This window comes from Canis aureus, chromosome 8, assembly GCF_053574225.1.
Source record: "Canis aureus isolate CA01 chromosome 8, VMU_Caureus_v.1.0, whole genome shotgun sequence".
In the NCBI taxonomy this organism is placed as follows: Eukaryota; Metazoa; Chordata; class Mammalia; order Carnivora; family Canidae; genus Canis; species Canis aureus.
In genome coordinates this window covers 65,472,722-65,500,532 of record NC_135618.1, presented here as the reverse complement: position 1 = coordinate 65,500,532, position 27,811 = coordinate 65,472,722, and the positions used below count along the sequence as shown (strand labels likewise).

Genomic DNA, 27,811 nt, shown 5'->3' with positions numbered 1-27,811 from the left:
AGGGCAAACTGTAAACAAACAGGTCATCCTTCTGTTGTTTTTTTTTTGTTTTGATTTTTGTTTTTGTTTTGTTGGTTTTTTGTATATTTTTTTATTGGAGTTCAAATTGCCAACATACAGTATAACACCCAGTGCTCATCCCGTCAAGTGCCCTCCTCAGTGCCCATCACCCAGTCACCCCATCCCCCCGCCAACCTCCCCTTCTACTACCCCTTGTTTGTTTCCCTGAGTTAGGAGTCTCTCACTCTCTCTGATTTTTCCCACTCATTTTCTCTCCTTTCCCCTATAATCCCTTTCACTATTTTTTATATTCCCCATATGAAAGAAACCATATAATGATTGTCCTTCTCCAATTGACTTACTTCACTCAGCATAATACCCTCCAGTTCCATCCACGTTGAAGCAAATGGTGGGTATTTGTCATCTCTAATGGCTGAGTAATATTCCACCGTATATATACACCACATCTTCTTTATCCATTCATCTTTCGATGGACACCAAGGCTCCTTCCACAGCTTGGCTATTGTGTATTGTGGACATTGCTGCTATAAACATTGGGGTGCAGTGCAGGTGTCTCGGCTTTTCACTGCATCTGTATCAAAATCCTAGAAGAGAACACAGGCAACACCCTTTTTAGTTCTTTTTTTTTTATTAATGATAGTCACACAGAGAGAGAAGCAGAGACACAGGCAGAGGGAGAAGCAGGCTCCATGCACCGGGAGCCCGACGTGGGATTCGATCCCGGGTCTCCAGGATCGCGCCCTGGGCCAAAGGCAGGTGCCAAACCGCTGCGCCACCCAGGGATCCCGGCAACACCCTTTTTGAACTTGGCCACAGCAACTTCTTGCAAGATACATCTATGAAGGCAAGGGAAACAAAAGCAAAAATGAACTATTGGGACTTAAGATAAAAAGCTTCCATACAGCAAAAGAAATAATCAACAAAACTAAAAGACAACATACAGAGTGGAAGAAGATATTTGCAAATGACATATCAGATAAAGGGCTAGTATCCAAGATCTATTAAGAACTTACTAAACTCAACAGCAGGGACGCCTGGGGGTAGCTCAGCAGTTGAGTGCCTGCCTTCTACCCAAGGCATGATCCTGGAGTTCCGAGATCAAGTCCCACATTGGGCTCCCTGCAGGAAGCCTGCTTCTCTTTCTGCCTGTGTCTCTGCCTCTCTCTGTGTGTCTCTCATGAATAAATAAATAAAATCTTTTAAAAAATAAACAATAAATTCAACAGCAAAGAAACAAACAATCCAATCATGAAATGTGCAAAAGACTGTTGTTGGTTTGGTTCAGTGGAAGGAGGGACAGCCCATAGCTGCAAGTGCTCCCCAAGGTAATCCATGGTGCCTTCTGTGGGACAGACCTTCCCGGGACCTGGCAGTTCTGCTAAGTCACTTCCTCATTGCCATGCACCCAGCATGCCGGGGTCTGAGCATCTCTAGGAATTATGTGTGGAAACAGGATTCTTTCTCTTGCTGCATCTCCTACAAAGTACTCCCCCCTCTGCGTTGCTTTCCAGAAACAAAGAGCTGAGTGGAGTTACTCATCAGAGGGTGTCGAGCCACTGGCCTTTTCCTGGCCAGTACACTTTTTCTTTCTCCTCCCACTTGTTCTTGTTCCATCTCCTGCCATCTCCCTCTTACTTCTACACATGGAATTGGTTAAAGGTTTCTTGTGTCCTGTTACCTTGTTTGGGTGCCGTAGCATGAACTGCCCCCTTGTTTTCTTGTTGAATTGTCGTCTTCCACCCTGAGAAAGGTTCTGTATTTGCTCAGAATAAAGTTCAAAAGGAAGATCAAGCAAATACAAATCCCTCCGATTTCCTCAGGCAGCCACAACCAGAGATTTGGTTCCATTTGTCCCATTCCCATCAAATCTGGGATCAGCCCCATTTCCTTGATTCTCACCAGGAGACTGATTGGATTCCAAGCCAGCATCTGTTGGGGCTTCTGAGAACACAAAGCCATTCAGAAGTTCAGGGAAACAAAGCACGCCCTGTCATCCAAGCCTGTTCTCCAGCTTAATTAACCAGCAAGGCCGGGAAGAATCTCTTCGTCCCTCCGTGGTTTGGAAAGAAGTGGAGTTTTATCCCTTAATGACTAGAGATTGCTTGGGAACCTGAACGAATTCTGTATGAGAACTAAAATGATGAATGTAACTTGCTTTCTATATTACCAATAGGAAGCCAAAAACATTCAACCACAGGTCTTAAAAAACAAGATGTCATTTTAGAAAAGAAACAAGCAAACCACAGTTTTCTGATTGGAGGCGGGGGGGGTGGGCAGAATGCAAAGCCACATGTGGACACACAAGTGAGCATACTCCTGTTTTGCAGTAGGAGAAGGTATTCTGGTGCTTGACTGGATCCACATCCACTGACCCTTTCCTGTCCGCGAGCAGCTGAGTGAGCAGCAGAGGCCAGCATGGCCTGCCTCGTCCTTAGACGCTGTGGTCGGAAGAGCAGTCACCTGGCAGTCTGGATCCAAGAAGTGGGGCAGAATTCTTAATAGCATTTTTCTTCTTTAAATACAAAACAAAGTCAGTGTTTATCTTGGGTGTTTGTCGCCAGAAACTGCACAGAATTGTTTTCCACAACTTTTTTGATTTTTGAATATAAGAGAAAAGATTGTTTGATTCAAATAAAACCCTAGGGCTTTTACAACCAGTTTACAATTTGATACCATTACCACCCAGCCATTTGGCCAAAAGACTTATTTATTTTTCCCAAGCCTGCATTGAATTGAACCTGACATTGACCTGTGCTAATGTATTTCATTCTGTAATAACTCTCTAAGGCAAATGTGTCATCCCACTTTCACAAAGACTGTGGTCTGTAAACATAGAACTGCTGCAGCCCAAGCTGTTTCTCTTGGCATCTTAAACCCACCCACCTGCCTTCTTGAGTCTGTGGCTCCAGCACATCTCCTTGCTGGGACTGGTGTGCAGAGGTTACCACACAACTTTGAGATCTGTGTTTAAGTGGCCAGGAAGAGGAAGTGTTGCAGGAATGGAGGGGAGAAGAGCATTTCAGAGCTGACCCAGGAGAAACAGAAGGCCCGTGGGAAAGGTAGATAAAAGGTGAAGTCAGTAACTGGATTACTGGATTTTGGCTTCAGCATGTTTCCTTTTTTTTTTTAAGACTTTATTTATTTATTCATGAGAGACATAGAGAGGCAGAGACATAGGCAGAAGGCTCCATGCAAGGGAGCCCAACATGGGACTCGATCTCAGGACTCCAGGATCACGCCGAGCTGAAGGTGGTGCTAAACTGCTAAGCCACCCGGGCTTTTTTTTTTTTTAGTAAGCTCTGTGCCCAGTGTGGAGCTTTGAACTCCAGACCCTGAGATCAGGAGCTGCGTGCTCTACCAACTGAGCCAGTCAGGCACCCCTGTACCTTCTATAAAAGAAAGGTGATAATGTGAGCCCCCTTATTGCCCCATCAACGCAGCTTCCACAGCTTGTCTCAGCATCTTATTTCTGTCACTTCTAAATACCCCCTTTTCTGTTACAACATGGGGGCAGGACCAATTTTCCAGTCTGCAGATGAAGAAAACAGGATTCAGGTGACATGGTAAAAGTGAGACACAGGCCCAGGTCTTGGACCAGATGTCAGTTCCTTATAGTCCAGAAGTCTCCATCCACACCCTGGAGCGACAGGTCACAAATTTGGCAATTCACCAGTAGATCCTAAGCCCAGTGATCCAGCTGGGCCTCCACAGAGGGGTAGGACTGTTGCTGGACCCTCTCCCCATTGAGTGAGTTGCTGATGGTAGAAGGGGGGCGACTGGCATCTCCAAACCTTGATCAGGTTTAGGTGTCCCTGAGGACTTTACCAAGGGTGGCAGCATGGCTCAGTCTAATAAATACAGCATGTAGCTATGTGTCATCTTCAGTGAATGCCCGCAGGTACCAGGCTGAGCACTTGACCCTGATAGGACTCAAAACATGGCCACATTCCACACTGCCTCCAGGTCCCTGTAGGGAACTCTAAATGGAAAGGTTTTTGGGTATCAGGCCTCTGACCTGAGGAGATAGCTGCAGAGGCCATCCAAGAGCCTGGCTGTCCTTGCTCCTCCCCAGCACGTTGTCCAGCCAGCCCCCCACTGGGCCATTCCAGATCCCAGCTGCACAGCATGTGCCACTCCGGGCTGCGCTTTACCCTCCCCCCAATTTCCTGTTGCAGGGGGACAGCTGGAGCTGGGGGTAGTGTCTGGTGTTCCTCAGAGATCTGCAGCCGATCTGGGAATAATTTGAAACTAAATCCTCAGCCCTTTGGAAGCCTTTTATGAAATCATTGCAAGTTTATTAACAACAGCTGTGGCCACACATGACCTGGATCCTAGCCCCAACTCCACCCCCAAAATTGCAGGAGGGAAGCAGCAGTTGACTTGGAATTCCCCGTCACCTTTTTAAGGGGAGGAAAAGTTAAATGAAGAAGAAAAGTCACCCATCCTTCTTCGTGGTCACAGGAGGCTGGACACCAGGCAAGCGGGTGGCCAGCCATGGTGATCAGAAATGGTGAAGAAAACGGGCTCAAAGGGACTTTTCAAAGCTTTGGCAAAGCAGCCTGGGGCCAAGTGCTCACATGTCTATTTTAAGGCCCTTCAGCCTGTGCTGGCAATTATTGTCAGCATCTGATTGGCAGAAACCTCTTTCTCCTCGAACCATTTGCAGCTTCTCCAGTTCATCCTGTCCAGACCCTGCTGCTCACGGGGAGCTGCAGAACTTCCTTGTTGAGGGGCAGATTACAGAGTCAGGGTTTGGGCCATTTTTTCTTAATTAAAACCTCTCTGGTGGACTCTGCCTCCCTTCCTGCCAGCCACTGCCGTGCTGAGTCTGTGTTTTGGAGAAGCCTGGCCCCGGCCATCAACCTCGTGCCCTTGCCATGCTCCCCACCACCTCCATGTGAAGCAGGCGTGTCCAAGTCCTCCGAATCAGGCCAACACTTTGTGTCCTGCTGAGCTCAAAGGACTTCAGGGAGAGGAAATAGAACCTCCTTCCTGTTAAGTCACAATCCACTCATTTCTTCTTTTAAGGCATTCTCCAGATCTGCGGGGCAGTGAGCCTCCACACCCCATTCTGCTGTATTCCTTTATCCTCGGCACTGCGTTTGGAGAGCACTGGCCCACTGTGGGTGCTGTGCCTGCTTCCTTCACAGTCTTCATTGCATTTGATTGTGGTCTGTGGGCTCCCCTCCCAGGGTGGCCATGGGTAGCAATAGAAATCGCGTAGGTGATTCTTTTGGACCCTGGCCTGGTAGTCTGTTATACTTGGTCTTTTGAGATCCATGTCTCCCATCCTGGGACATCTTGACCGCTGACTGGTATCTGCTCCCTCCTGTTTCAGCCTAGTCTTGCTTATATATACATTCCATGGATCTGTGTGAAAATTTTCACCAAGATTAGGAGGGGCCAGATGCCAACAGAATGGAAGTTATCCAGGCTTACTGGATCTGTATTAAAGCCCATCCCAAAGGCCAGATGGAGGAGCGCTGGGGAACGTATCAGCCTCAGTGGCCATTCACTAAGGCCTCTTGGGGTGTCCAGTGTGGTGACTACCAACAGAACCATTTGTTCTTCCCGCAGTCAGACCGGCCCAGTTGGGCAGGGTGTGAAGGGGGAGCTTGGACCTCGAGACGGTCCAGTTTGGCCCCCGACCCTGTGGAGGGCAGAGTAGCCTCTGGTGCCTGCAGAGTTCAGAGCTGCCCGGGTACCCTGGGGGCTGCCAGAAGGAGCAGCAGGCTCTGTGCTGGTCTCAATTTCACTTCTCACAACTCCATGATCTTCAGCATGCAACTGCATCTCAGAGCCTATTTCCTCTAGGTAAAATCTTTGTCAGCCCCTCATGCCTGGGAGAGACACTTAGCGTGTACATGTGAACTAGCATAGGACACATGAGGAGTGGGACCTGAGTGTGCAGAGCACAGCCTTCCAGAAGAGAGCCGGGCCAGGGAGGGGTGCAGTTCTGAGTGAGGTGGGGACACAAACACATCCAGAGGGAAGTAGGCTAAGACATTCCCAGGAGTTCTCTCTGGAGAGAAGTTACTGGGGATTTTTTTTTTTTTTTTATGTGTTCTGTTAAACTTTTTTTTTTTTCCCTAAAAAATTGCTTTAATGTGTATGAGAATCAAAACACTGGTCTTTCATGGCAGAAAGAGAGAATTCCATGAGACACTGATATGCAAGTAAGTTGGTAGTCTCACAAGAAAGTGTGTGTTCCTGCTCTGGAGATGAGCTGAGAACAGCAGCCCCAACAGAGGCAACAGGGAGCCCACCACCATGAGCCAGTAGGGCCTCTTGGGCCTCAGCAGTAGAGCCTGGCCTGCACCTTGGGTTCCTGGCTCAGGAAGTAAGGTTTGTGGGCTCTGTCTGGGTGAGAAGATGTGCTGGCTTTGGTGCCAGGGGAAGCCAGTCAGAGGCCATCAAATGGATCTTTTTTTTTCTTTTTTAAGATTTTATTTATTTATTCATGAGAGACACACAGAGAGAGAGAGAGGCAGAGACACAGGCAGAGGGAGAAGCAGGCTCCATGCAGGGAGCCCAACGTGGGACTCGATCCCAGGTCTCCAGGACCACAACCTGGGCTGCAGGCGGCTCTAAACTGCTGCGCCACCGGGGCTACCCCAAATGGATCTTTTTTTAAGGGATATGTTCACTTGTGGGTGAGCTGACCAAGAAAAGAATTCCCTAAAAATTTCCAGGGAAATGACCCCCTTCTCTGCTGTGTTGGCTGTTTGTTGTCTTGAATGGAGGTGTTTGTTTCGCCCTATTCTCTTGTATTTAGTGGAAAAGAGATTTCGGAGTTCTGCCCATCCCAGAAAAAGGAACCCTCTTGTATTTCAAGGAGGTTAAGATGCACTTATTCTAGAACAAGGCAGGCTCTCTGACAGTGCTTGGGGCAGGGCAGGCAGAGTTCCAGGGGCCCTGCAGTCCCTGCTCCAGAAGCTCCAGTTCAGAAACCTGTGGTTTATGTGGTTAAGAGCTCAGGCCTCGAGAGTGGAAGGCCTGGATTTGAACCTCACTGTGTCTCTCTTTCCCTGTCTGTAATATAGAGGTTAATTAATAGGACCTAACTGGTGGAATTGTTATGAAGATTCATCTCTGTGAAGTGCTTACAACAGGAGCTGGGACATAGCCCTCAATAAATGTGAGCTTTGCGGCTGCTGTGCCGGGCCCTTTGTAAAAGATCATTTGCTTCTCACAGCAAACCTGTGAATGGGTTCCATGTCAGATTGTGGAGGTTAATAGGGTCACCCAGCCCAGCTTTGTGGAGCCTTAGAACTGGAGCTCTTCCTATCACGCCAGCTGCCTGTCCTCTAGGAAGCCAGTGCTACTTTAAGATAAGACCTGTGGTGGCCAGCCGCTCCAGCACGCCTGGATTTCCTGTGGGTGACTCAGCCCCTTCCGGGGGTGTTGGAGGTCAGGTACTTCGCTGACCTGGCTCCCATGCCCGGCTCTCTCATCTGCTTTCCTTCTATTGTTCCCCACTTCCAGCAGCCTTGGTGTGTCCTAGATTTGCAGAGTGGCAATCCTTTTTCATAAATGTCCTGGTTCACTGTGAATGATGACACTTGGTGTACCTAGAATGTTCCCCAAGGGAATTCCCCTCCAGAAAGGCCTCGGGAGCCCATCTGTCCCTCAGCCCAAACCAAGGGGATCAGTCTTCATTTTTTTTTTTTATCTCATTCAACTCTAAAGCTTGTCTCATTAACTCTTGTTGTTAATGTTTTTATAAAGATTTTATTTATTCGTGCATAAGAGACACAAAGAGAGAGAGGCAGAGACATAGGCAGAGGGAGAAGCAGGCTCCCTACAGGAGGAGCCTGATGCGGGACTCGATCCTGGATCCCAGGATCATGCCCTGAGCTGAAGGCAGACGTCAACTGCTGAGCCACCTAGGTGTCCCACGTTATTTCTTTTTAAATCACAGTAAAATACGTATAAAGTAAGATTTGCCATTTTTAAAGTATATGTATGATCCAATCTGCCTTCACACCCTTGACTTGAGGAGCTTTAAATGCTTAAGAGAAACTGTTTGGGAAGGAACCTCTATCCCAAATGAAGTAAGAAATCTTCCCCAGGGATCCCTGGGTGGCGCAGCGGTATGGAGCCTGCTTCTCCCTCTGCCTATGTCTCTGCCTCTCTCTCTCTCTGTGTGACTATCATAAATAAATAAAAATTTTTAAAAATTATTTAAAAAAATCTTCCCCATAGAGTCTAACAAAACCTGAATTTAAAAATACAAATATTGAAAGCATTTGCATTCTTAGTTTCTAAACAGTGTCCTGTGACTCCAAGCAGTTGGAGGAAGTTGAAATCTGAACCATCTGACCCTTACTGTAACTGCAACTGAGAGTTTACTTAGTGGCCCTAATTGTCAGGAAGCGCATCGCCTGCCCCACGAAGAAGCCATAGAGACAAGTGTTAGGGGTATCCCCCAGTCTCTACCACTTTTCCTGAAACTTCGCATCTTTCTAAAATCTTTATTTCTGAGTTTTTCATTACTTTCCTGCCTTTAGTAGTGAGTGCTCCGTGACATGTCCTTTACATACTTGAGCTCATTCCATCTTTACAACAGCCCATTTTGTAGATGAGATACCGAGATTCGCTTAGTTGGAGGTACCACAGAGCCCCTGCTCTTCTACTGGACAGTTTTCTGGATCAGTACTTTTTTTTTTTTTCTTAGATTTTTTTTTAATTTTTTTTAAATTTTTATTTATTTATGATAGTCACACAGAGAGAGAGAGAGAGAGAGAGAGGCAGAGACACAGGCAGAGGGAGAAGCAGGCTCCATGCACCAGGAGCCCGACATGGGACTCGATCCCGGGTCTCCAGGATCACGCCCTGGGCCAAAGGCAGGCGCCAAACCGCTGCGCCACCCAGGGATCCCTTTTTCTTAGATTAAAAATCCTTTTTTCCTGGACCTTCCACTGGCAACAAAGAGGTTTGGGGATGCCTAGGTGGCTCAGTGGTTGAGCATCTGCCTTCGACTCAGGTCATAATTCCAGGGTCCTAGGATCGAGTCCCATGTCGGGCTCCCTGCATGGAGCCTGCTTCTCCCTCTGCCTCTCTGTGTGTGTCTCATGAATAAATAAAATCTTTTTTTAAAAAAATGAGGTTCGTCAGCTCCTTCTCTAGATAATTGGTAGAATGTATCTTTACATCCACATGGAGACCTGAAGACTGTGTCAAACTACACTGAGTTACCAGAGCCTTTCCGTCAGTTGGCTTAGTGGTTCCTTTGTAGAGGAATCTGTTCCATCTGGAGTATTCACAGAGAGGCTAGATGACCATGTCTTGGGATTTTTAATGGAGAATTTGCATGTGTTATTTGGGAAACAGACATGGCACCTTTGAGGGTTCCACCCGGCAAGCACTTCTCTGATGTGTATAAGCACTCGGCAGCTCTCTCCTCTTCCTCTTGCTTGGCTCAGAACACCTGGCAGGGTGAGGCTGAGAAAGATTCAGTTGTATATTAAGAATTTCCAGATGTCAGAAAGAATGTGAAAAGAATCTTGAGACCAGTAAGTTTGATCTGTCATTTGGCACCTGAGAGAGGGAGGATGTTAGCGAATTTAACAGGGCCTCTCAACTATTGCCCCCTGAGCCCACAGCCTCCAGCGACTATATCCTAAGTTCTTTTGTCTACCAAACAAGGGGAATATATTACATAACTATTTTTTTATTCCATCAGCGTGACTTAGTCTCATTGTTGATCAGAAGTTTAACCAATAAACTTAGAATAGTGTCTAGCACTAGCAGGTATCCAATACATACTAATTGAAGGATATTCCTGACTCTTGAAATCCCCAAGATTCACACCTCTATGGTGAAATCACTGACTGCTGTCTTGGTGGTGACATTAATAACGTGCTGAGTAAACATCCAGATAGTCCATCGCTCAGGTAGGGCTGCCACGCTTTCTACTGGTCCAGGGAGGGTGCTCCTCCAGCTCACATGCTCACAGCTCACATGCTTCTGTGGTCTTCCATTCACATCTCATAAGTTCCCTGGATGTCATCAGTTGGTCAGAGCCTCAGATCAGCGTGAAAAATCCAAAGCTATCACTGAAACTGTTCCAGCCCAGGACACACCTGTCTGTGTGGGGAGACTCCAGTGCCTTGTCTAGGAAGCACCTCCTCAAGTACTGGAACTTCCTCTGTGCCTCCTGCCCCCATCCTGGGCACTAGTGCCCTCCTCACACTTCTCCCCAGCTTGACTGTTCCTAACTCCTGAAGAAGCAGCTGGAACACCCCAGGAAACAAGCCCACCTGTCATTCAGTTCAGATCCACACAGTTGGTTATGTTCCACTCCGTTCATCATGCTCTTAAACTGCGGTGCCCTTCCTCCCACATGCAGGCCCCAGCCCCCGACCACCATTCCACTGACAGAACACAGTTCCTTCTACAGCCCACTAGCCGTGTAGAAACTAAAGACCAGCTTCAGGGCTCAGGTGGCCTGAGTAGACATTTGTCCACCTGAGTTCAGGGAATCAGGAAGACTGTTGGGCTTTGCCCAAAAAGGGTGTCTTGCTCAGAGTTCCTAGACTCTGGATCTGAAACTCCTCAGGCCCTGCCCGCCCCAGAGCCACCCCCTTCCCACACCTGCCCACCTTGAGCTGCAGAAAGGCCTCCCTCTGTTTACTTTACAGTTAGTGAACAAAGCAGGCTCTTGCCCCTCCCCCAGGCAGCCACCACCATATACAGTCCCACTTCTGAGCCAGGCCTTTCAGGTGGGCTTCCTCATGGGAGCATCATCCACTGATGAAGGAAGGAGACCCTCGGGGTCTGGGAATGAGTAGTGTGTTGACTGGAACAAGCCGGCCTCCCCCGGGTCCCAGTGAGGTCTCTGCACTGCATGGAACTGGTTGGAGCAAGCTTACCATCTTGTTGCTTTTCTTCTAGGAAGACGATGAGAAGCTAATTGAGGAGATCCAGAAGGAGGCTGAAGAGGAGCAGAAGAGAAAGAATGGAGGCAAGCGCTTCCCCAGCTTGGGCCCAGTGCCCAGTGCTCTGTGTGTAGGGGGCGGGGGACAGGCTCCACAGCTGGCCCTTCACCCAAGGAGTGCTGGCCTTCAGGTGGATTGAGACACGATCTGCCCAGGCATCCATCCAACTCCATATGGTAGAGGCTGTGAAAGCATAGGAGAGTTCCCATTTCCCCTTGGTGGTCAGGAGGTCCCCAGGGGTGGGTTTGAGCTAAGGACATAGAACCCAAACTAGACTAAAAAGACCATAGGCCCACCCTGGCCTCTCTGACGTCACAAAAGAATGATGTGGGATTTCTGGGAGTGGCACCCAGGTCCTGGCTCTGAAGGAAAGTCCCTCATAGAATCTGCCACCTTCCAGGGTGATCCCTGAGTGAGCACTTGGCCAGCTGAGGGGGTTGGTGCACACACACACACTAATCAGCCTTACGATGGCCTGGGCACCTCTCCTGTGTCCATAGGTCAGATATGCCTGGCCTGGGCTCATGCTCTGGGCTCCCAACTTGGGAGAGGTGGGATTGAGGTCAGGATATGCAGCCCTGCTCCCATCTTGCATGCAAGCACAGTTGGTTTTGTTTTCTCTACTAAATCCCATCTCCTGTTCAGAGAACACCTTCAAACGCATCGGGCCCCCCTTGGAGAAGCCTCCAGAGAAAGTCCAGAGGATTGAAGCCCTGCCGAGGCCTGTCCCACAGAACCTGCACCAACCACAGATCCCCCCCTATGCCTTCGTGCACCCGCCCTTCCCCCTGCCACCTGTCCGGCCCATGTTCAACAACTTCCCTCTCAACATGGGCCCCGTCCCAGCCCCCTACGTGCCCCCTCTGCCCAATGTGCGCGTCAACTACGACTTTGCTCCCGTCCATATGCCTCTGGAGCACAACCTGCCTATGCACTTTGGCCCCCAGCCACGGCATCGCTTCTGACAGCTTTGCTCCCCGCTGCCTCCCAGGAGCCCCACCGCTGAGCAGCCCAGACTGTGCGGGGCCAGGGGTTCCCTAGATCCCCACCTCACCCCCCAGGGCCATGCCTTCTGAGTAGGGATGATGCGCTTAGCTCTCAAAAGGATAGGCTGGGTTTTTTTCCTGCTCCTTCCTGGGAAGGGGCACTGTCCCCTGAAGAGCAGCCAGCAGGCGGGTGCCCTCAGGTACTTATAAAAGGATCAGTCTGGCACTGGCTAGGCCAGAGATACAGGGGACATTGGGGCCTCCCTAGAGAGTTTTGTCTGAGTGGCAGTGCAGGGACCCTTACCATGAGGTAGCCCTTCTCTGCTCTACTAATCCCATCCCTACAGACAGATGGGGGAAGTACTTGTGTCCGTCCCTTCCCCCTGGCAGACCCACACATCTCTCAGTTAACCATGTAGGCCTTCCTTACCGCAGCACAGTCTGAGGCGTGATAAAGCTAAAGCAGCAGTTGGAGGGAGTTGGGAGTTTGGAGAGAGCTTAGCCATCTGAACCAGGTCATGAAGGCTGGGTTCTTGCCCCACCCCCGCCCCAACACTGCAGCCCATCCCCCCACCCCTGCCCCAGTGCTGCCCACCCAGAGTGAGATGCCCCCTGCTGCTCCAAGCCAGTTGATCCCAGTGAGGTGGTGGCACAGCCATGTCCCCAGGCCTGGGAGCATTGCTCAGGGTGGGGAAGCTGCAGACTCTATCCCCCAAATCCAGAACCCCAGGCTGCTGCCACCGTAACTATTCAGGTCTCTCTTGTCCTTGGCCCACTCAGATGAGACCACAGAGAGCCATCTCATGCTATCAGTTCTGTTCTGTAGTTTAAAGAAATATTTGCTGTTTACTCACTTCGAACTTACTGGGTTTTCTGTGGCCTACTAGAGTTTCTCTCGTTCAGTCTCTGGAAAGTCAAATCTGTTACCCATGCCAGGCAGCCGATGAGAGCGGGATGGTCCGGAATCTTGCCAAACAGAAGGTCCTTTCAAGGCGCCAGTGACAGGCTTGGTGGCTCTCCCAGGCAGCCCAATTGTTGGGAAGCCTTCTTTACCACCAACCAGGTAATGAGCAGCTTCTCCCCTGAGGTTTGGTGGTAGCTACGGGTTTCCACAGAGGAACAGAGGACCCAGACTATAACCAGTACCCACCTATGGAGCCACCCTTGCCCGAGGTCAGGTGAGTCTAGCTCTGGGTCAGCATGGGGGGATCCCTGCCCCTTACCACTCATCTTTTCCTGGGCAGCCCCAGCCCACCCGAGGCTCCATCCCATGTTAGCACCCGCTGTGCAGAGCAGAGCCCTCCACAGGAGTGACCCTGCCTGGTTGCCCAGTGTCAGCCGCTCTCACTTGCTATACCTGATGGCTGTTCCTAGTGTGTGTACACAGACCTCAAAAGGGTGAGCCTAATGGCCAAACCCCCCATCTCGGAGGGCCATGCCCAGGACCGTGCATTCTTGTGCATGGGCACCTGCTGCCATCATTCTAATGGATTTCAAGGATTAAAATGGGGAGAAACCTGCTAAGTTGCCTGTTCTTCCTTCTGCTTTTCCTCCAAGGGAGGGCTTTGCAGAGTTCTCTGGATTTGGGGGGTGGGACACACAAGGAGGGGCAATGCCCTGGGAGAGCCCTGGTGGGGGGTGCACTGCGGGGTATGGTGACAGGACTGAAGTCCTTTTATAGCTTGGTCCCTGTGCACCCTCCCTTGGGGAGGGTCTCAGAGTGGTGAGCTTTCAGCAGATGTCCCACCAAATAGACACACCAGAATCTCCTGGGCCCCTGCAACCAGAGCACCAGGCTTTGCAGAGTGCTTTGGGCATCTAATAGGACAGGCCCCTGGTGGGTGGCATACCTCTTGACACTGCCATCCAGCAGGTCCCCTAGAACTTGGCAGGATTCCCCCCAGCACAAGAGGGAAGAGATCAGAATAATTAGTTTGCCCCCAAGGCTGAACTGAGGACTTTTTCTTTGAGATGAATTCTGGATGTTTCTAGCCATGCACAGCTGCTAGGGAACTGAGGGCACCCAGTTTCTAATGTCCCTCCTTGTGCTGGACTGTATAGCACCTCCCAAGTCTGCAGCAGCACAGTTGCTATTTGGGTGGAAGTCGTTGCCCTGAGTCCTGACACTAGTATGAGGTCCCACCTGTCTGCAAAGTGACCCTCTGGGTGCCTGTGTCCCAGAGGACCCCCGGGCTTCTTGAGAAGCCTGCACTAGAGACCACTTGGGAGAGAGGGGACGGTGATCCCCAAACAAGCCAGCAAGGGGCTGCAAGGTGTGAGGAGAGAAAACCCACAGAGACCAACCAGTGTTGGGGAAGAGGCAGGAATCCCAGAGGCAGCCTGGCACACCCCCTGGGCCACCGTGTTTGCTTCCCCAAGCCAGAGACTGCCCAGTGACAGTCCTGTTCTACTTGCCTTAAACTGGAGAGAGGAATCTAGTATTTGCACTTAGCAAAGGTTTTAAAACTTAAAAAAAAAAAAAAAAAAAAAAAAAAAGCATGACTTGTCACTTTGTATAAAAATAGCAAAAGTGATTAGTTTATTAAATTTTTTTCTGTACCTTCTGGTAGTAAAATACATCCAAATAATTCTGTTTAAACTACTGTGTGTAAAAAGCCTGTATCATATGTAACTTGGACTTTTTGTAAATAAATGTTTGTGCACTATGTTCCCTCCAGTCTCCTCTGTCCACATAGCACCAGCAGGCCCACCATCCCCACAGGATTACAGGGGAGTGCTTGGGTCTGTGAGGCCACTGCTCCCCGGTAGCAGATGCTGGCTGCCGCTGGAGAATTACTGGTCCTGTCCCTGAACACCTGGCCCTGTGGGGAGAAGTGAGACTCCCATCCCCCGTTCCCAGAAGGAAGATCGGGCAATGTGTCACACTGACCCTACTTGGTTGGCTACCAAGGCACAATTGAGCACAAAGGGAGGGGGTTTGTTTTTTGGCACAGAGGCCCCTTCCAGAAAGTGTGCTCAGCCCCCTCTTCCAGGTCTGGGCTGCAAGCCACTGACTAGCCTGGAAAGCTACCTGCAGAGGCTGGACCCAGCAAAGGATGGGAGGAAGCACGTCATCCTCCCTCCAGGACCAGGAGACAAAGCTGAGAGCAGAGCATCTGAGCAGGGAAGCCAGCGTTGAGTTCCTGCTGCCAACTGGAGCCACCTCCCTCGGGCACAGCCCTCCCCAACAGAGTCCCAAGTATGGTGAAATAAATCCAAGACAAAACTTACATGCATTCCCAGCTTCAAACTAGTCCATGCCATCCATCCTGTCCTTGTGCTGGTACATGTTCCATATTTTATATATTTGCAGCCATGCCCTGGTCAATTTGTCCCAGGCTCCCAGCAAGGAACAAGGCAGTGGCTGTTTTCTCTGTCTGCTGCCATATTTTCCACTCCACCCAAATAACCAGGGTCCTATTCCTCCTGCCTTCCCCACGCTCCATGCACATATCCACTTGTGGGTTCTCCCGCCCTGGTTGTTACTACAGTGATTCCAGGGGCATCTGGCTGACTCAGTGGAGCAGGTGACTCTCAATCTCAAGGTTGTGAGTTCAAGCCCCACATTGGGCGTGAAGCCTACTTAAAAAAAATAAAAGTGATTCCACACCTCTAAATGGGACCTGCCTTCCCGCCCCCCCCCCTCCTTTACAACCACAGAGCTCCCTCTCTGTCTGATTGGTTGGTTCTCTTTCTGCCATCCTGATGGAAAATTTGGGTGCTTCTCACTTTCTGCCACCACTCCACACCTCAGTGAGCACCTTGGATGTTTCAAAGGATGTATTTTCTAGGAGCAGAGTTGTCCCTAAAAGGAATGGGGGTATGTATTTCTATGACTTTTGCCAGATTGCTCTCCAGACTCCGTGACAAAAAAGTGTCAACCCACCAGTCCTGGGCTGCGTCCTCACCCTTCATGGGCACATCTTTGTTGCCATGGTCTGTCGGCCACTCGAAGACCTGTCTCCTGGAATCTGACCTCATGGAGACAATTGAATGGACACATCTCCCTGTAAAGGGAACTGCTTTTTAGTCAGATGCATGTGTAATTGTACCATCCAAACTTACTCTCCTTGAAGAGATAGATATATGTATATACATTACATACACATTTATGTATACACATAAATGTTTTAAAATAGGGATGCCTGAGTGGCTCAGCAGTTGAGTGTCTGCCTTTGGCTCCAGTCATGATCCCAGAGTCCTAGGATCAAGTCCCATATTGGGCTCCCTGCATGGAGTCTGCTTCTCCCTCTGCCTGTATCTCTGCCCACCCCCCTCCCTCCCTGTGTCTCTCATGAGTAAATAAAATCTTTAAAAAAATAAACATTTTTTTAAAAGGTTTTAAAATAGAAAAATTTGAAAATACAGAAAAGGATCAACTTACCCAAAAGTAAGTACTGAAAATACTGTTTTAAAGATTTATTTATTAGGGATGCCTGGGTGGCTCAGTGGTTGTTGGGCTTCTGCCTTCAGCTCAGGGTGTGATCCTGGATTCCCGGGATCGAGTCCCACATCAGACTCCCTACATGGAGCCTGCTTCATGCCTCTCTCTGCCTCTGCCTCTGCCTCTCTCGTTTCATGAATAAATAAAATTTAAAAGGGGGGGGACACCTGGGTGACTCTGGTTGAGTGCCTTCTCAGGATGTGATCCCGGGATCCAGGATCGAGTCCCACATCTGGCTTCTTGCAGGGAGCCTGCTTCTCCCTCTGCTGTCTCTGCCTCTCTCTCTGTGTCTCTCATGAATAAATAAAATATTAAAAAAAAAAAAAAGGGATCCCTGGGTGGCGCAGCGGTTTGGCGCCTGCCTTTGGCCCAGGGCACGATCCTGGAGACCCTGGATCGAATCCCACGTCGGGCTCCCTGCATGGAGCCTGCTTCTCCCTCTGCCTGTGTCTCTGCCTCTCTCTCTCTCTCTGTGACTATCATAAACAAATAAAATCTTTAAAAATAAATAAAATAAAAATAAAAAAATAAAAAAAGATTCATTAGGGCAGCCCCGGTGGCCCAGTGGTTTGGCGCGGTGATCAGCCCAGGGCCTGATCCTGGAGACCTGGGATCGAGTCACACATCAGGCTCCCTGCATGGAGCCTGCTTCTCCCTCTGCCTGTGTCTCTGCCTCTCTCTATGTCTCTCATGAATAAATAACGTCTTTAAAAAAAAAAAAAAAAGATTTATTAGCACACAAGCAGGGGAGGGACAGAGAGATAGAGGGAATCGCAAGCAGACTCCCCACTGAAGGTGGAGCCCATCACAGGGCCTAGCCTCAACAAGCCTGAGATCATGACCTGAGCCGAAATCGAGCGTCGCTCAACAAACTGAGCCACCAGGCACCCCAACTGATAATATTTGGATGCATTTACTTCCAGGTCATTTTGCTCTGTGATATACATAATGTATCATAAAACCAGTAAGCCAGATGTGCAGGTTTGCATCCTATCATGAGCATTAGCAAGATATGAGCAAGTGCTTCCAAAATACGATTTTTAATTAGATCCTTCTAGAACCTTTTGCTGCAGGCTTGTAAACCTTTTCTTCTTGGGATCACATTTCTGCAGGCTGGTGCACAGCTATCCCAGCCAGCCTGCTCTTTGTTCTCATGACCCATGGGGGCACATCGCCCCACCTAAAACCTCATCTTCGTCTCTTCCCTCTCAGGATTAAGTCAGAAAGAACTCCTGTCCTTGTTTCCTCTCCCTTCATCAGCACATCTTGGCAAGACCGCCCAGACCCAATCACCACCATGGCTTGGCTTTGCCCTAGATGATGCCAGTTAAGACCCTCATGAGAGGGGCAAGGAGCCAGCACAGGCTGTTACCAGGGTCACCAGGATCACCTGGCCCTGCCTCTTCCCTGAGTGGGGGTGGCACACTGGGCCCCAGGCTGTCCTGTGGGCTCTCCAGGTGCAGCCCTGCGGGGCCCTGGGCAGGTCACTGAAGCCTGCTGCTTGAAGCAAAGTGGGAATAACTGCAATACCTTTTTGTCAAGCTGAGAGAATTTGAGAAGGCCAGAGAAGAGCTTGGAGGCTCTCACATGATGAGAGCTGTTATCGGGTCCCCTTCCCACTGCCCTTTGGCATCCACTCCCAGAGTCGTCCCCAGGTTCAGACCCATGTGCATCCCCGGGCTACTGCCCCTCACCACTCCGCAGGGCCAGTCCTTGCCGCCCCCCACCCACCCGCCTGCCCACGTCCGTAATGCCTCCAGGGCTACGCCGAGCCCCACGCAGAAATCACGGGCACACATCCGCCACGCAGCTGAGAGGGGGCAAGAGAGCCTGGGTTGGGCCTGTCACTCAACTGGGGCAACAAGAAACATGTAACTAAAAGCCAGGCAGCTGGGAGCAGGGCACACGGTGGGGGTGGCCCAGGCACTGGGGAGGCATCACGGTGTCTGGAGTCGAGATTGTGGCCGCCTCCTCACAACTTGTCCTCCTCACCCGGGGCCCGGCCACATGCAGGCTGCAGGGCCGGTGGTTCTGGCGGTTCCCAGGAATCTCATTTTCAGCACCTGCATGTTGGGGTCACCACAGGGCCTTGGCAGAGTCCTGGGGGAGGAGATTTGGGAGGAGGCTGCTGCCTGGCCTCTGGGTGGGAGCCCAACAGGCGAGAACACATCTGGGAGGGGTGTGGAGAGTCCCAGGGACCCTGGCACCAGCGGGGACTTGCAGGGAGAGGAGGCCCACGCTGACACTCAGGCCCTGTCCCAGCACCGATGGAGTAGGGCCCAGGGCACTCCAGGGCCAGGTGCGGAGCCCAGGTCTTCCGTCCAGACAGTGCATTTGTCAGCAAGGTGCCCGACTGCAGACCCAGTCCTGGAGGCCTGAGGATGCCACAGCAGCCCAGGCTGAGGCCCCAAGCGCCACCCTGATTACAGGTCAGGTGGAGGGGCGGGCGGGGCAGCAGGGGAAAACCGTGGGGCTCACGTCTGCCAGCCTGGAGAAGAGCTGGTGCCCCCACCCATGGGAGGACCCGGCACTGGACTAAAGGGCCAGCCTTTCTCGGACCTTCCTGGGAAACTTCCCTCAGGCCCTCTGGTTCTTCTGGGTGCCCAGGAGCAACTCCCTGCATGCGTGCTGTCCAGGCGCTGTCCCTCCGCCCCTCCCTGCAAAGCCTTGCCGCCTCCAGAACCAGCTGCCCCCTGCGTCTCCGGCCTCTCATCCACTGCTGCAAAAACCACAGGCCACAGGTCCACAGGGGCGCCTGGGGGGCTCAGTCGGCGAAGCGTCTGCCTTCGGCTCAGGTCATGATCTCAGGGCCCTGGGATGGAGTCCAGCATCGGGCTCCAGGCTCAGCAGGGAGTCTGCTTCTCCCTCTGCCTCTGCCCTACTTTCTCTCTCTCTCTCTCTTTCTCTAATAAATAAATATATTTAAAACAAACAAATAAACGCAGCCCACAGTGGCAACCTGGAAAGCCTGGAGCTGATTCTGACAGTGCTGCAGGTTGATGGGCTCAACCAGGCAGCTCTGCTCTCAGCTGGGGTTCGGCTGAGACTGCAACCTCCAGATGGCCTCCCCAAGGGCTACTCTGCCCTGGCCTCTCGTCAGTCATGGCCAGAGCCTCCGTCCAGCACGATGCTGACCTCCAAGAGGCCAGCCCTGAGCAGAAGCCACCCACCTGGCTCCTCCTGGCCAAGCCCATCGACGAGCCACCCCGATGCCAGAAGCCCTCGCCTCCCAAGCAGAGACGGAACCATAAACAGCCACTCAGGCTTACCCTGAACCAAGCCCTGGGCAAGCATTCGCGGCCTGGGAAAGGTGGGCTATCCCCCTGTGCCCAGGATGTCACCACACTGAGATCAAGGCCACAGCCTTCTGGGGGAGGGCCTTTATTCTCTCTTTTCTCTGCCCCAAGTCTGGTTCTCTCTTTCTCAGTCTCTCTCAGAGTCTCTCATTTCTGTCAAGATTGAGGCCACTTACCAAAAAAACACATGACATAAAACAAGCAGAAAAACCAAACTGGAACACAAAGTAAAGTTACAGTATTAAAATGAACACAGTGCAGAAGTGGGGCTTTGAAGCCCGCCTCCGCCAAGCAGCCTGGCCCAGTCTCTAAAGGCAGCTTCACCCTTCCCAGCAGCTCACATGGACGAGCACATGAGTTATAAGGGTCACTCTGTCCATAAGGTAAACACGTGCCCACAGCTCAAAGGAAGGGTGCTCCGCAGATGACATGCATCTCTGCAGCCTGATGGAGACCCCCAGGTGGCCCTCCGTCCCAGGGCCCCCGGGGACCCACCCCAAGGAACAAACAGATCCAGCCTGGCACAGTCACCATGTAAGGTCCCCCAGCCCCAATAGGCTTCGGTGCCACCCACTGGGGGCTCTGGGGAGGCCTGGGCCTGGGGATGGAGTGCGTGGCCTACACGGTGCCCCCGCCCACATGGCCGTCCTCCTCGCCTGCTCAGCCTCAGTCTCCTGGGGACTCTGACGCCTCCCCCACAGACATCTCCTTTCTCATCTCTGATGGGGAACAAGGCCAAAAAGGAAACCTGGAACGTCCTAGAGGCCGGGTGTCACCAAAGGATGTGGGGACACATGGTTCCTGCCCAGCTCTGCCATTGCCCCACTCTGAGCCACAACCCAGTCCTCTGTGTGCTTCTCCTCCTGAAACCCTGGCCATCTCGGGCCCATTCCTGCCGTGGAATATTCTCCACCCTGCCGGCCTTCCCGCAGGACCAGGAGTGCCGTTCTGCTTGGCTCTGTGTCTCTGGCACCAGCTCAGGGCCCAAGATGCTCAGAAATCGTTGTTGGAAGAATAAATCTGCAAAATGAGGCTCCAAATACCCACCTCAGCAGGGGCTCCGCAGGACACGAAGTGAGCTACTACTGTAGGCCAAGACACGGTGTGACCTACAGGAGCCACAGAAATATCAGCCGAGTTGTGTTTTGGAATCAGAAAATGTGAGCGAGTGTTTCTTGCACCTGTGTCATGGTGGGCAAGTCACCTGCTCGCTGGAGCCTGTTTCTCCATCTGTAAAACAGAAGGGTCAGGCTGGGTAGCCTGAGTGGCCCTCCCAGCTACGATGGGCTGATTTTTACAGGAGTCCTGAAGGCATAGATGTCAAGAGTTGGGCTTTCCAGGGTGCAGAGATGCTTCCTGGGATGTGTATTAATACAATGATAATTTAGCTATTATTCATAATCACCCCCCAACTGGAAATAATCCTAATGTCCATCAACTGCTGAACAGATACAAGGTGGTCTATCCATGCAATGGAAAACTATTTGGTCATTAAAAAAAAAAAAAAAAAAGAAGTGCTGACCCGTGCTACAACATGGATGAAAACATGATGCTTGGTGAAAGCAGCAGAGACAAGAGGTCACAGATTGTAGGATTCCACTTACAGGAGATGCCCAGAATCAGCAAACCCAAAGATACAAAAAGTAGAGTAGTGGTGGCTTAGGGCGGGAGGGGCCTTGGAGGGGTAGGGGCGGTAGCTGAAGACCACCGTCTTTCTTTTGGAGATGATTGGATGTTTGGCCACAGTGATGGCTGCGCAGTGCTCGAGGATACAAAAGCACTGAGCAGCACCCTCCAAATGGGCCCAAGATATGGTGAGCAAATCATCTGTCCATAATGCTGTTTTAAGAAAGGGGGGAAAACGCGGCACCTGAGTGGCTCAGCAGTTGAGCGTCTGCATTTGGCTCAGGATCAAGCTCCCTGCAGGGAACCTGCTTCTCCTTCTGCTTGTGTCTCTGCCTCTCCCTGTGTCTCTCATGAATAAATAAAGAAAATCTTTTTAGAAAGAAGAAAAAGAAGAGAAAAGAAGAAAGAAAGAAAGAAAGAAAGAAAGAAAGAAAGAAAGAAAGAAAGAAAGAAAGAAGAAAGAGAAAGAAAGAAAGAAAACAAAAGAAAGAAAGAAAGAAAGAAAGAAAGAAAAGAGAAAGAGGGATCCCTGGGTGGCGCAGCGGTTTAGCGCCTGCCTTTGGCCCAGGGCGCGATCCTGGAGACCCGGGATCGAATCCCACATCGGGCTCCCGGTGCATGGAGCCTGCTCCTCCCTCTGCCTGTGTCTCTGCCTCTCTCTCCCTGTGTGACTATCGTAAAAAAAAAAAAAAAAAAAAAAAAAAAAAAAAAAAAAAAAGAAAAGAGAAAGAAAGAAGAAAGAGAAAGAAAACAAAAGAAAGAAAGAAAGAAAGAAAGAAAGAAAGAAAGAAAGAAAGAAGGAGAAAGAAAGAAAGAAAGAAAGAAAGAAAGAAAGAAAGAAGAAAGAGAAAGAAAGAAAGAAAACAAAAGAAAGAAAGAAAGAAGAAAGAAAGAAAGAAAAGAGAAAGAAAGAAGAAAGAGAAAGAAAACGAAAGAAAGAAAGAAAGAAAGAAAGAAAGAAAGAAAGAAAGAAAGAAAGAAAGAGAAAGAAAGAAAGGAAACAAAAGAAAGAAAGAAAGAAGAGGATCCCTGGGTGGCGCAGCGGTTTGGCGCCTGCCTTTGGCCCAGGGCACGATCCTGGAGACCCGGGATCGAATCCCACATCGGGCTCCCGGTGCATGGAGCCTGCTTCTCCCTCTGCCTGTGTCTCTGCCTCTCTCTCTCTCTCTCTGTGTGACTATCATAAATAAAATAAAATTAAAAAAAAAAAGAAAGAAAGAAGAAAGAAAGAAAGAAAAAAAGAAAGAAAAGAGAAAGAAAGAAAGAAAGAAAAGAAAGAAAGAAAGAAAGAAAAAAAGATGGGATCCCTGGGTGGCGCAGCGGTTTGGCGCCTGCCTTTGGCCCAGAGCGCGATCCTGGAGACCCGGGATCGAATCCCACGTCGGGCTCCCGGTGCATGGAGCCTGCTTCTCCCTCTGCCTGTGTCTCTGCCTCTCTCTCTCTCTCTCTGTGTGACTATCATAAATAAAATAAAATTTAAAAAAAAAAGAAAGAAAGAAGAAAGAAAGAAAGAAAGAAAGAAAGAGAAAGAAAAGAGAAAGAAAGAAAGAAAAGAAAGAAAGAAAGAAAGAAAAAAAGATGGGATCCCTGGGTGGCGCAGCGGTTTGGCGCCTGCCTTTGGCCCAGAGCGCGATCCTGGAGACCCGGGATCGAATCCCACGTCGGGCTCCCGGTGCATGGAGCCTGCTTCTCCCTCTGCCTGTGTCTCTGCCTCTCTCTCTCTCTCTGTGACTATCATGAATAAATAAATAAATAAATCTTTAAAAAAAAAAAAAAAAGAAAAAAGAAGGAAGGAAGGAAGGAAGGAAGGAAGGAAGGAAGGAAGGAAGGAAGGACGGACACTCTGGCTGTAACGGAGTAACAAGGATCACAGGCCTTACCTCTCCTTGGACAGTGGCACTCAGGTGCTGGACAACAAAAGCAGGCAGTGGTCCCTGGGAGAAGGGGACTCCGTGATTTCCCGAATGACTTCCCAGACCCCTTCTCAGGGCCATCAGGCAGCTGCACCATCCAGCCCACACCGGAGACCCCTTTGCCGGGTGTGGATTTATCCTGGGGAAGAACAGCCGCGTAACCAGGAGGCCCACATCCTCCACTCCCCAAAGAAGCTGAGCTGGGCCCGGCAGGGTTCCTTCCTACTCCTGCCACCTCCTCTGTTTTCCTCCCCACGCCCATTACCCCCAGGTCACACTACGTGAAGTCCCAGCCTGGAGAGTCCTTTCGTGGGACTTGCGTGGTTTCTGTCTGTGCCCCGCAAGGACTTGGCTCCGTAGGACAGGAGGGTGGATGCGGAGAGTATGACCCAGTGCCTGGTCCATGAGGACAGCTACAGAGGAAGGGGAAGCAGAGTGGCAACCTCCAGGTCCCAGCCTGGCAGAAGCTGGTGGCCTCCCTGAGTGGAGGGGACAGACTAGGAACTTGGGGAGGCTGAGGATCGCAGAGCACAGGAGCCAAGGAGGAGGGGGCGGCCAGGACAGGCTGCTCAGCGTCTGCAGATGGGGTCTGTGTGAGGAGGACCTGGGGCCGGGTGGGGGGCGGCGGGGCTACAGCACGGGCCCCTCCAGAGCCCCTCCAGGCCCACCTGCAGCTGGGTCAGCTCTTAGGGGACAGGGGTCAGCTCTTGGGGGACACTTTATCAGGACACAGCCTTGGGAGATATGGAGGCTTTTATTTACGTCCCCCAAATCAGCCATCAGTGCTCCAGAGAAGAAGGAAGCCAGGTGGCAAGAGGAAGAGATGGAGAGGCCCCACCCAGCCTGAGTGCCCCCCTCCATTAGTGCCCCCATTAGCACGAATTAACCCACATGAGGTGACCCTTACACCACTGATCCATGCAGGACCCTCGCTTTCACCTTAGCCTGGCAAGAAGCTTCCAGAACAATTCCATCCAGGAGAGGGAGAACATGAAGAAACACTCATCCACAGTGGGGCAGGGTGGGGAGTGTCTTTGGGGAAGCGAGCTGGCCACATCTATCAAAATGTCAAGTGAGGGGGATCCCTGGGTGGCTCAGCGGTTTATTGCCACCTTCAGCCCAGGGCATGATCCTGGAGTCCCGGGATTGAGTCCCCCATCAGGCTCCCTGCATGGAGCCTGCTTCTCCCTCTGCCTGTGTCTCTGCCTCTCTCTCTCTGTATCTCTCTCTGTGTCTCTCATGAATAAGTAAATAACATCTTTAAAAAAAAAGGCAAAATTGGAATGGCCATATGAAACAGAAGGCCACTGTGGGATCTAAATCCCAAAGAACAGAAAGCAGGCGCTCAGAGAAAGATGTGAACCCCCATGTTCGCATCGCCAGCGTTCACAGAGCCAAAAGGCGGAAGCCAGTGTCCATCAGGGGAGCCACACAGGTCAATGTCGTGTACACCACACCGGGTCAACAAGCCAGTGACGGAGGGACCAATATTGTGTGACTGATAGGCTCACATTCCCCCTCCCTGTTTCCTGGGGTCACCTCCCAAATAAGCCACTTGGCCTTGAATGTGCTTGTCTGTCTGATTCTGGGGGAGCCATTACATGCAGATGAGTGTCTGCCTGCGTGCACAGATGGGTTGCGTTTTTATACATAAATCCCCACTGTACCCCAACCTCAGAGCAACTTACTTAACCTCCCTGAGCCTCAATTTCTTTTTTACTTTAAGATTTTATTTATTTATGAGAGAGAGAGAGAGAGAGATCATGAGCGGGAGGGGGAGTGGCCGAAGCAGACTCCAGGCTGATCAGGAAGCCTGATGTGGGGCTCGAACCCAGGACCCTGGGATCATGACCTGAGCCGAAGGCAGATGCTTCACCTTCACCGACTGAGCCACTCTGAGGCTCAGTGTCTGTGCCAATAAGTAGGAGTCACAAGACTCGCTCCCCTGCGGGGCTAGGACAAGGGCACCAGGGCAAAGGGCACCTTTTCTTCCCACCCGGAGTCCACCGGCCCAGATCTGGGCCTCTCTCCCGGCCTCACGCCGCCTTCCCTCTGTGCACATTCGTCTCCTAATCGCCTCTTCTTACAAGGACATGGTCAGACTGGAGTGGGGCTCACCTCAGTGACCTTTTGAAATCTTAATCACCTCCTGAAATATCCTGTCTCCTCGCGCCATCACATTCCGTGGGAAGGTACTGGGAGTTCCGGCCTCAGCACACGAATTTAAGGGGGACACAGTTCAGCCCATCACAGGGACTGAGTTATTAAGGGGTTAGGACCTGGCACGTGGCAAGGGCTATCTGTGAATACTTTACATGAAAATAAGATTTTCCTGGGGCGCCCGGGGGGCTCAGTGGTTGAGCGTCTGCCTTTGGCTCAAGTCATGATCCCAGGATCCTGGGATCGAGTCCCGCATCGGGCTTCCTGCAGGGAGCCTGCTTCTCCCTCTGCCTGTGTCTCTGCCTCTCTGTGTGTGTCTCTCATGAATAAATAAATAAAATCTAGAATAATAATAATATTTTCTGGAGAGTCAAAGACACCACCAACAGCATTACCCCTGGGGGCAGAGGACTGGAGCTGGACACCATCTGATGTCATCGTCTATGCTTTTATTACCTTAATTCTTAAAATAACAATAATAATAAAGTCATAACCCTCTTAGAACACCTGCCAGTGCCTGGCACCAACGGGAGGTGCCTGGGAGGTGGGTCTCTTCCTCCTGTCCTAGAGGTCAGACCTGAGTCCCAGGGAGGTGGAGGGGAGTCCAGATCCCTCCTCACTGTCTCCACTGTCTGTGTAGTTTTTGTCTAGATTATTCACACCTCCTGGAGGACCAGCCTCCTCCTGGTGACCCCCGGGTGGGGGGGTGTACACTAAGGGGTTTAGGCCCCAGGCCAAATGCTCTGTACACACCCCACCCCTCCCCCTTACCCTCTGGTGGGTGGAGGCCTCCTCCACCAGAAGGATGGCTCCAGGGCTTCGGGTCCCATCCCAACATGGGTCCTTTAAAGGACCACACGTGTGGGGACCCTGGCAGACAGGAATGAGGAGGTCCAGGACTGGGGTTAGGCCCTGGGATGGCCTGTGTACTCTGGCCATACTGCTCTGTTTCCAGCCCACCCGCAGCCTCTGCCCTGACAGGGCCGGACACATGGGAGGGAAAAACGCTTGTCTCTTTGTTTTTCCTTTCTTTAATTTCATTGAATATTTTTCCTGTGATCTTTGGGGCTCATAATTAACCGTGATGAGTAACCCAGAGCACGACTGCGCTCGCCCAGGGCTACTAGGCATCTGCTATGGCTTAGTTTCCCCATCAAAGCAATGGAGGCTGGACTCTTGCTCACCTGGACTCTTGCTCACCCTCCAAGGCAGGCGTGGAAGGGACTCACCTTCACAACTGGGGGAGTCCCTGCTAAGTGTTGACCCAGCTGGAGGTGAGGAAGACCTGCCAGTCAGGGCCTGGAGGGGAGTGGGCACCCTGAGGTGCAGAGGCCCAGCCGCTGGCCAGCAATCAGTACTCAGTTCCCGCGAGGTGGGGGGGGGACTGTGTGCACTCCCATCTGGGTGTCCATCTGCATGTCTGTGCCTGCACCCGCACACGTCTCTGTGTGGATCCAGGATTTTGTGTTCACAGATGCACACGCCCATGCATGTGCAGAAACCCAGGTGTACGCGGGGTCACATGTGATGTGCTGGGCAGGCCCTTGTGAAGGTGGAAACCGAGGAGGGTTCTTCTGGCAGGAGTGAGAAAGGCATCTCCTGCTCTGGAATCCAAGCCCAGGCCTCAGAGCCAGTTCTGATGGCCGGAGCAGGGAATGGGGAGCTGGGGTGTGTGGGAGTGAGGCTGGTCCCCAAGATGCTCCTCATGCGCCCACAGGAGAGTCTTACCCTCTTCTGAAGATACCAGTTGCCTCCAGGTGGGTCTGGAGACATCAGCATCACTTGCTCAGACCCGGTCCCAGCTGGGACCCAAGGAGGCTCCACTTCATCGCCTGCCTGGCTTCGGCCTACGGGAACAGCTTATGCTGTTCCCTCTGCCCAGACTGTCCCTCCCGTCCCTTGTCCAGTCCTCTTTCCCTAGGTGTGATCATCTCCCCGACTACCCCGTGCACCTCGGTCACCGCGACTCCCAGAGGGCGCAACCATGTGGCAGGTGCCCATTTTTGGGAATGAATGGGATTCAGACTAGGCTCGGACTCCCGGAGGGGACCCTGGGGGTCATTCCAGGGCAGTTCATTCCTGCTCCGTGGGCGGGGCTCTCCCGGGCAGCGCAGGGGCCTACCTCCCCCGCAGGATGTACAACTGCCCAACTGGGCGCCCCCCCCGCGCCCCCCTCCCCAACCCAGTTCAGCGGGCTCACCTCCCCCCAAGGCCTGGAAGAGTTTGGCTCCGGAGGATTCATATGTTCCTTCCACGTCATTGAGACTTTTCTGGCTTCCAGCCTGGCTTTAACAGGGGTGGGGGATTGGCCGCCAGGACCCCGCCGGGGCCCCAACAGCTCGCGGTGGCGCCATCTGCCCTTGTCAATCTCGAGACTCCCGCCTCCAGGGAGCACCAATCACGGCGCAGGGATCCCGGTTGCGTC

General features: G+C 51.5%; 1 protein-coding gene and 1 long non-coding RNA gene across 7 annotated transcripts in view; one reads left to right on the top strand and one right to left on the bottom strand.

Moving 5' to 3' along the window:
* RNF216 (ring finger protein 216) overlaps positions 1–14,613 on the top strand; it is a 161,203-nt gene extending 146,590 nt beyond the window's left edge. For 5 of the 6 annotated variants that reach the window (XM_077907696.1, XM_077907694.1, XM_077907698.1 and 2 more), the window contains 2 exons: positions 10,918–10,987; positions 11,607–14,613. In XM_077907696.1, coding sequence (XP_077763822.1) covers positions 10,918–10,987; positions 11,607–11,926 — 390 coding nt within the window. In that variant the 3' untranslated portion in view covers positions 11,927–14,613. Of the gene's footprint in view, positions 1–8,912; positions 9,066–10,917; positions 10,988–11,606 lie in introns of those variants that run through there. The other variant, XM_077907700.1, reaches the window with a different exon arrangement.
* On the bottom strand, positions 18–27,761 carry LOC144319500 (uncharacterized). Its single transcript, XR_013385319.1, has 4 exons — positions 27,587–27,761; positions 23,194–23,365; positions 10,896–11,144; positions 18–605 (listed from the first exon to the last, which is right to left on the bottom strand). It is a non-coding gene; the product is annotated as an uncharacterized LOC144319500 (long non-coding RNA).
* Between the last annotated feature and the right edge of the window lie 50 nt (positions 27,762–27,811).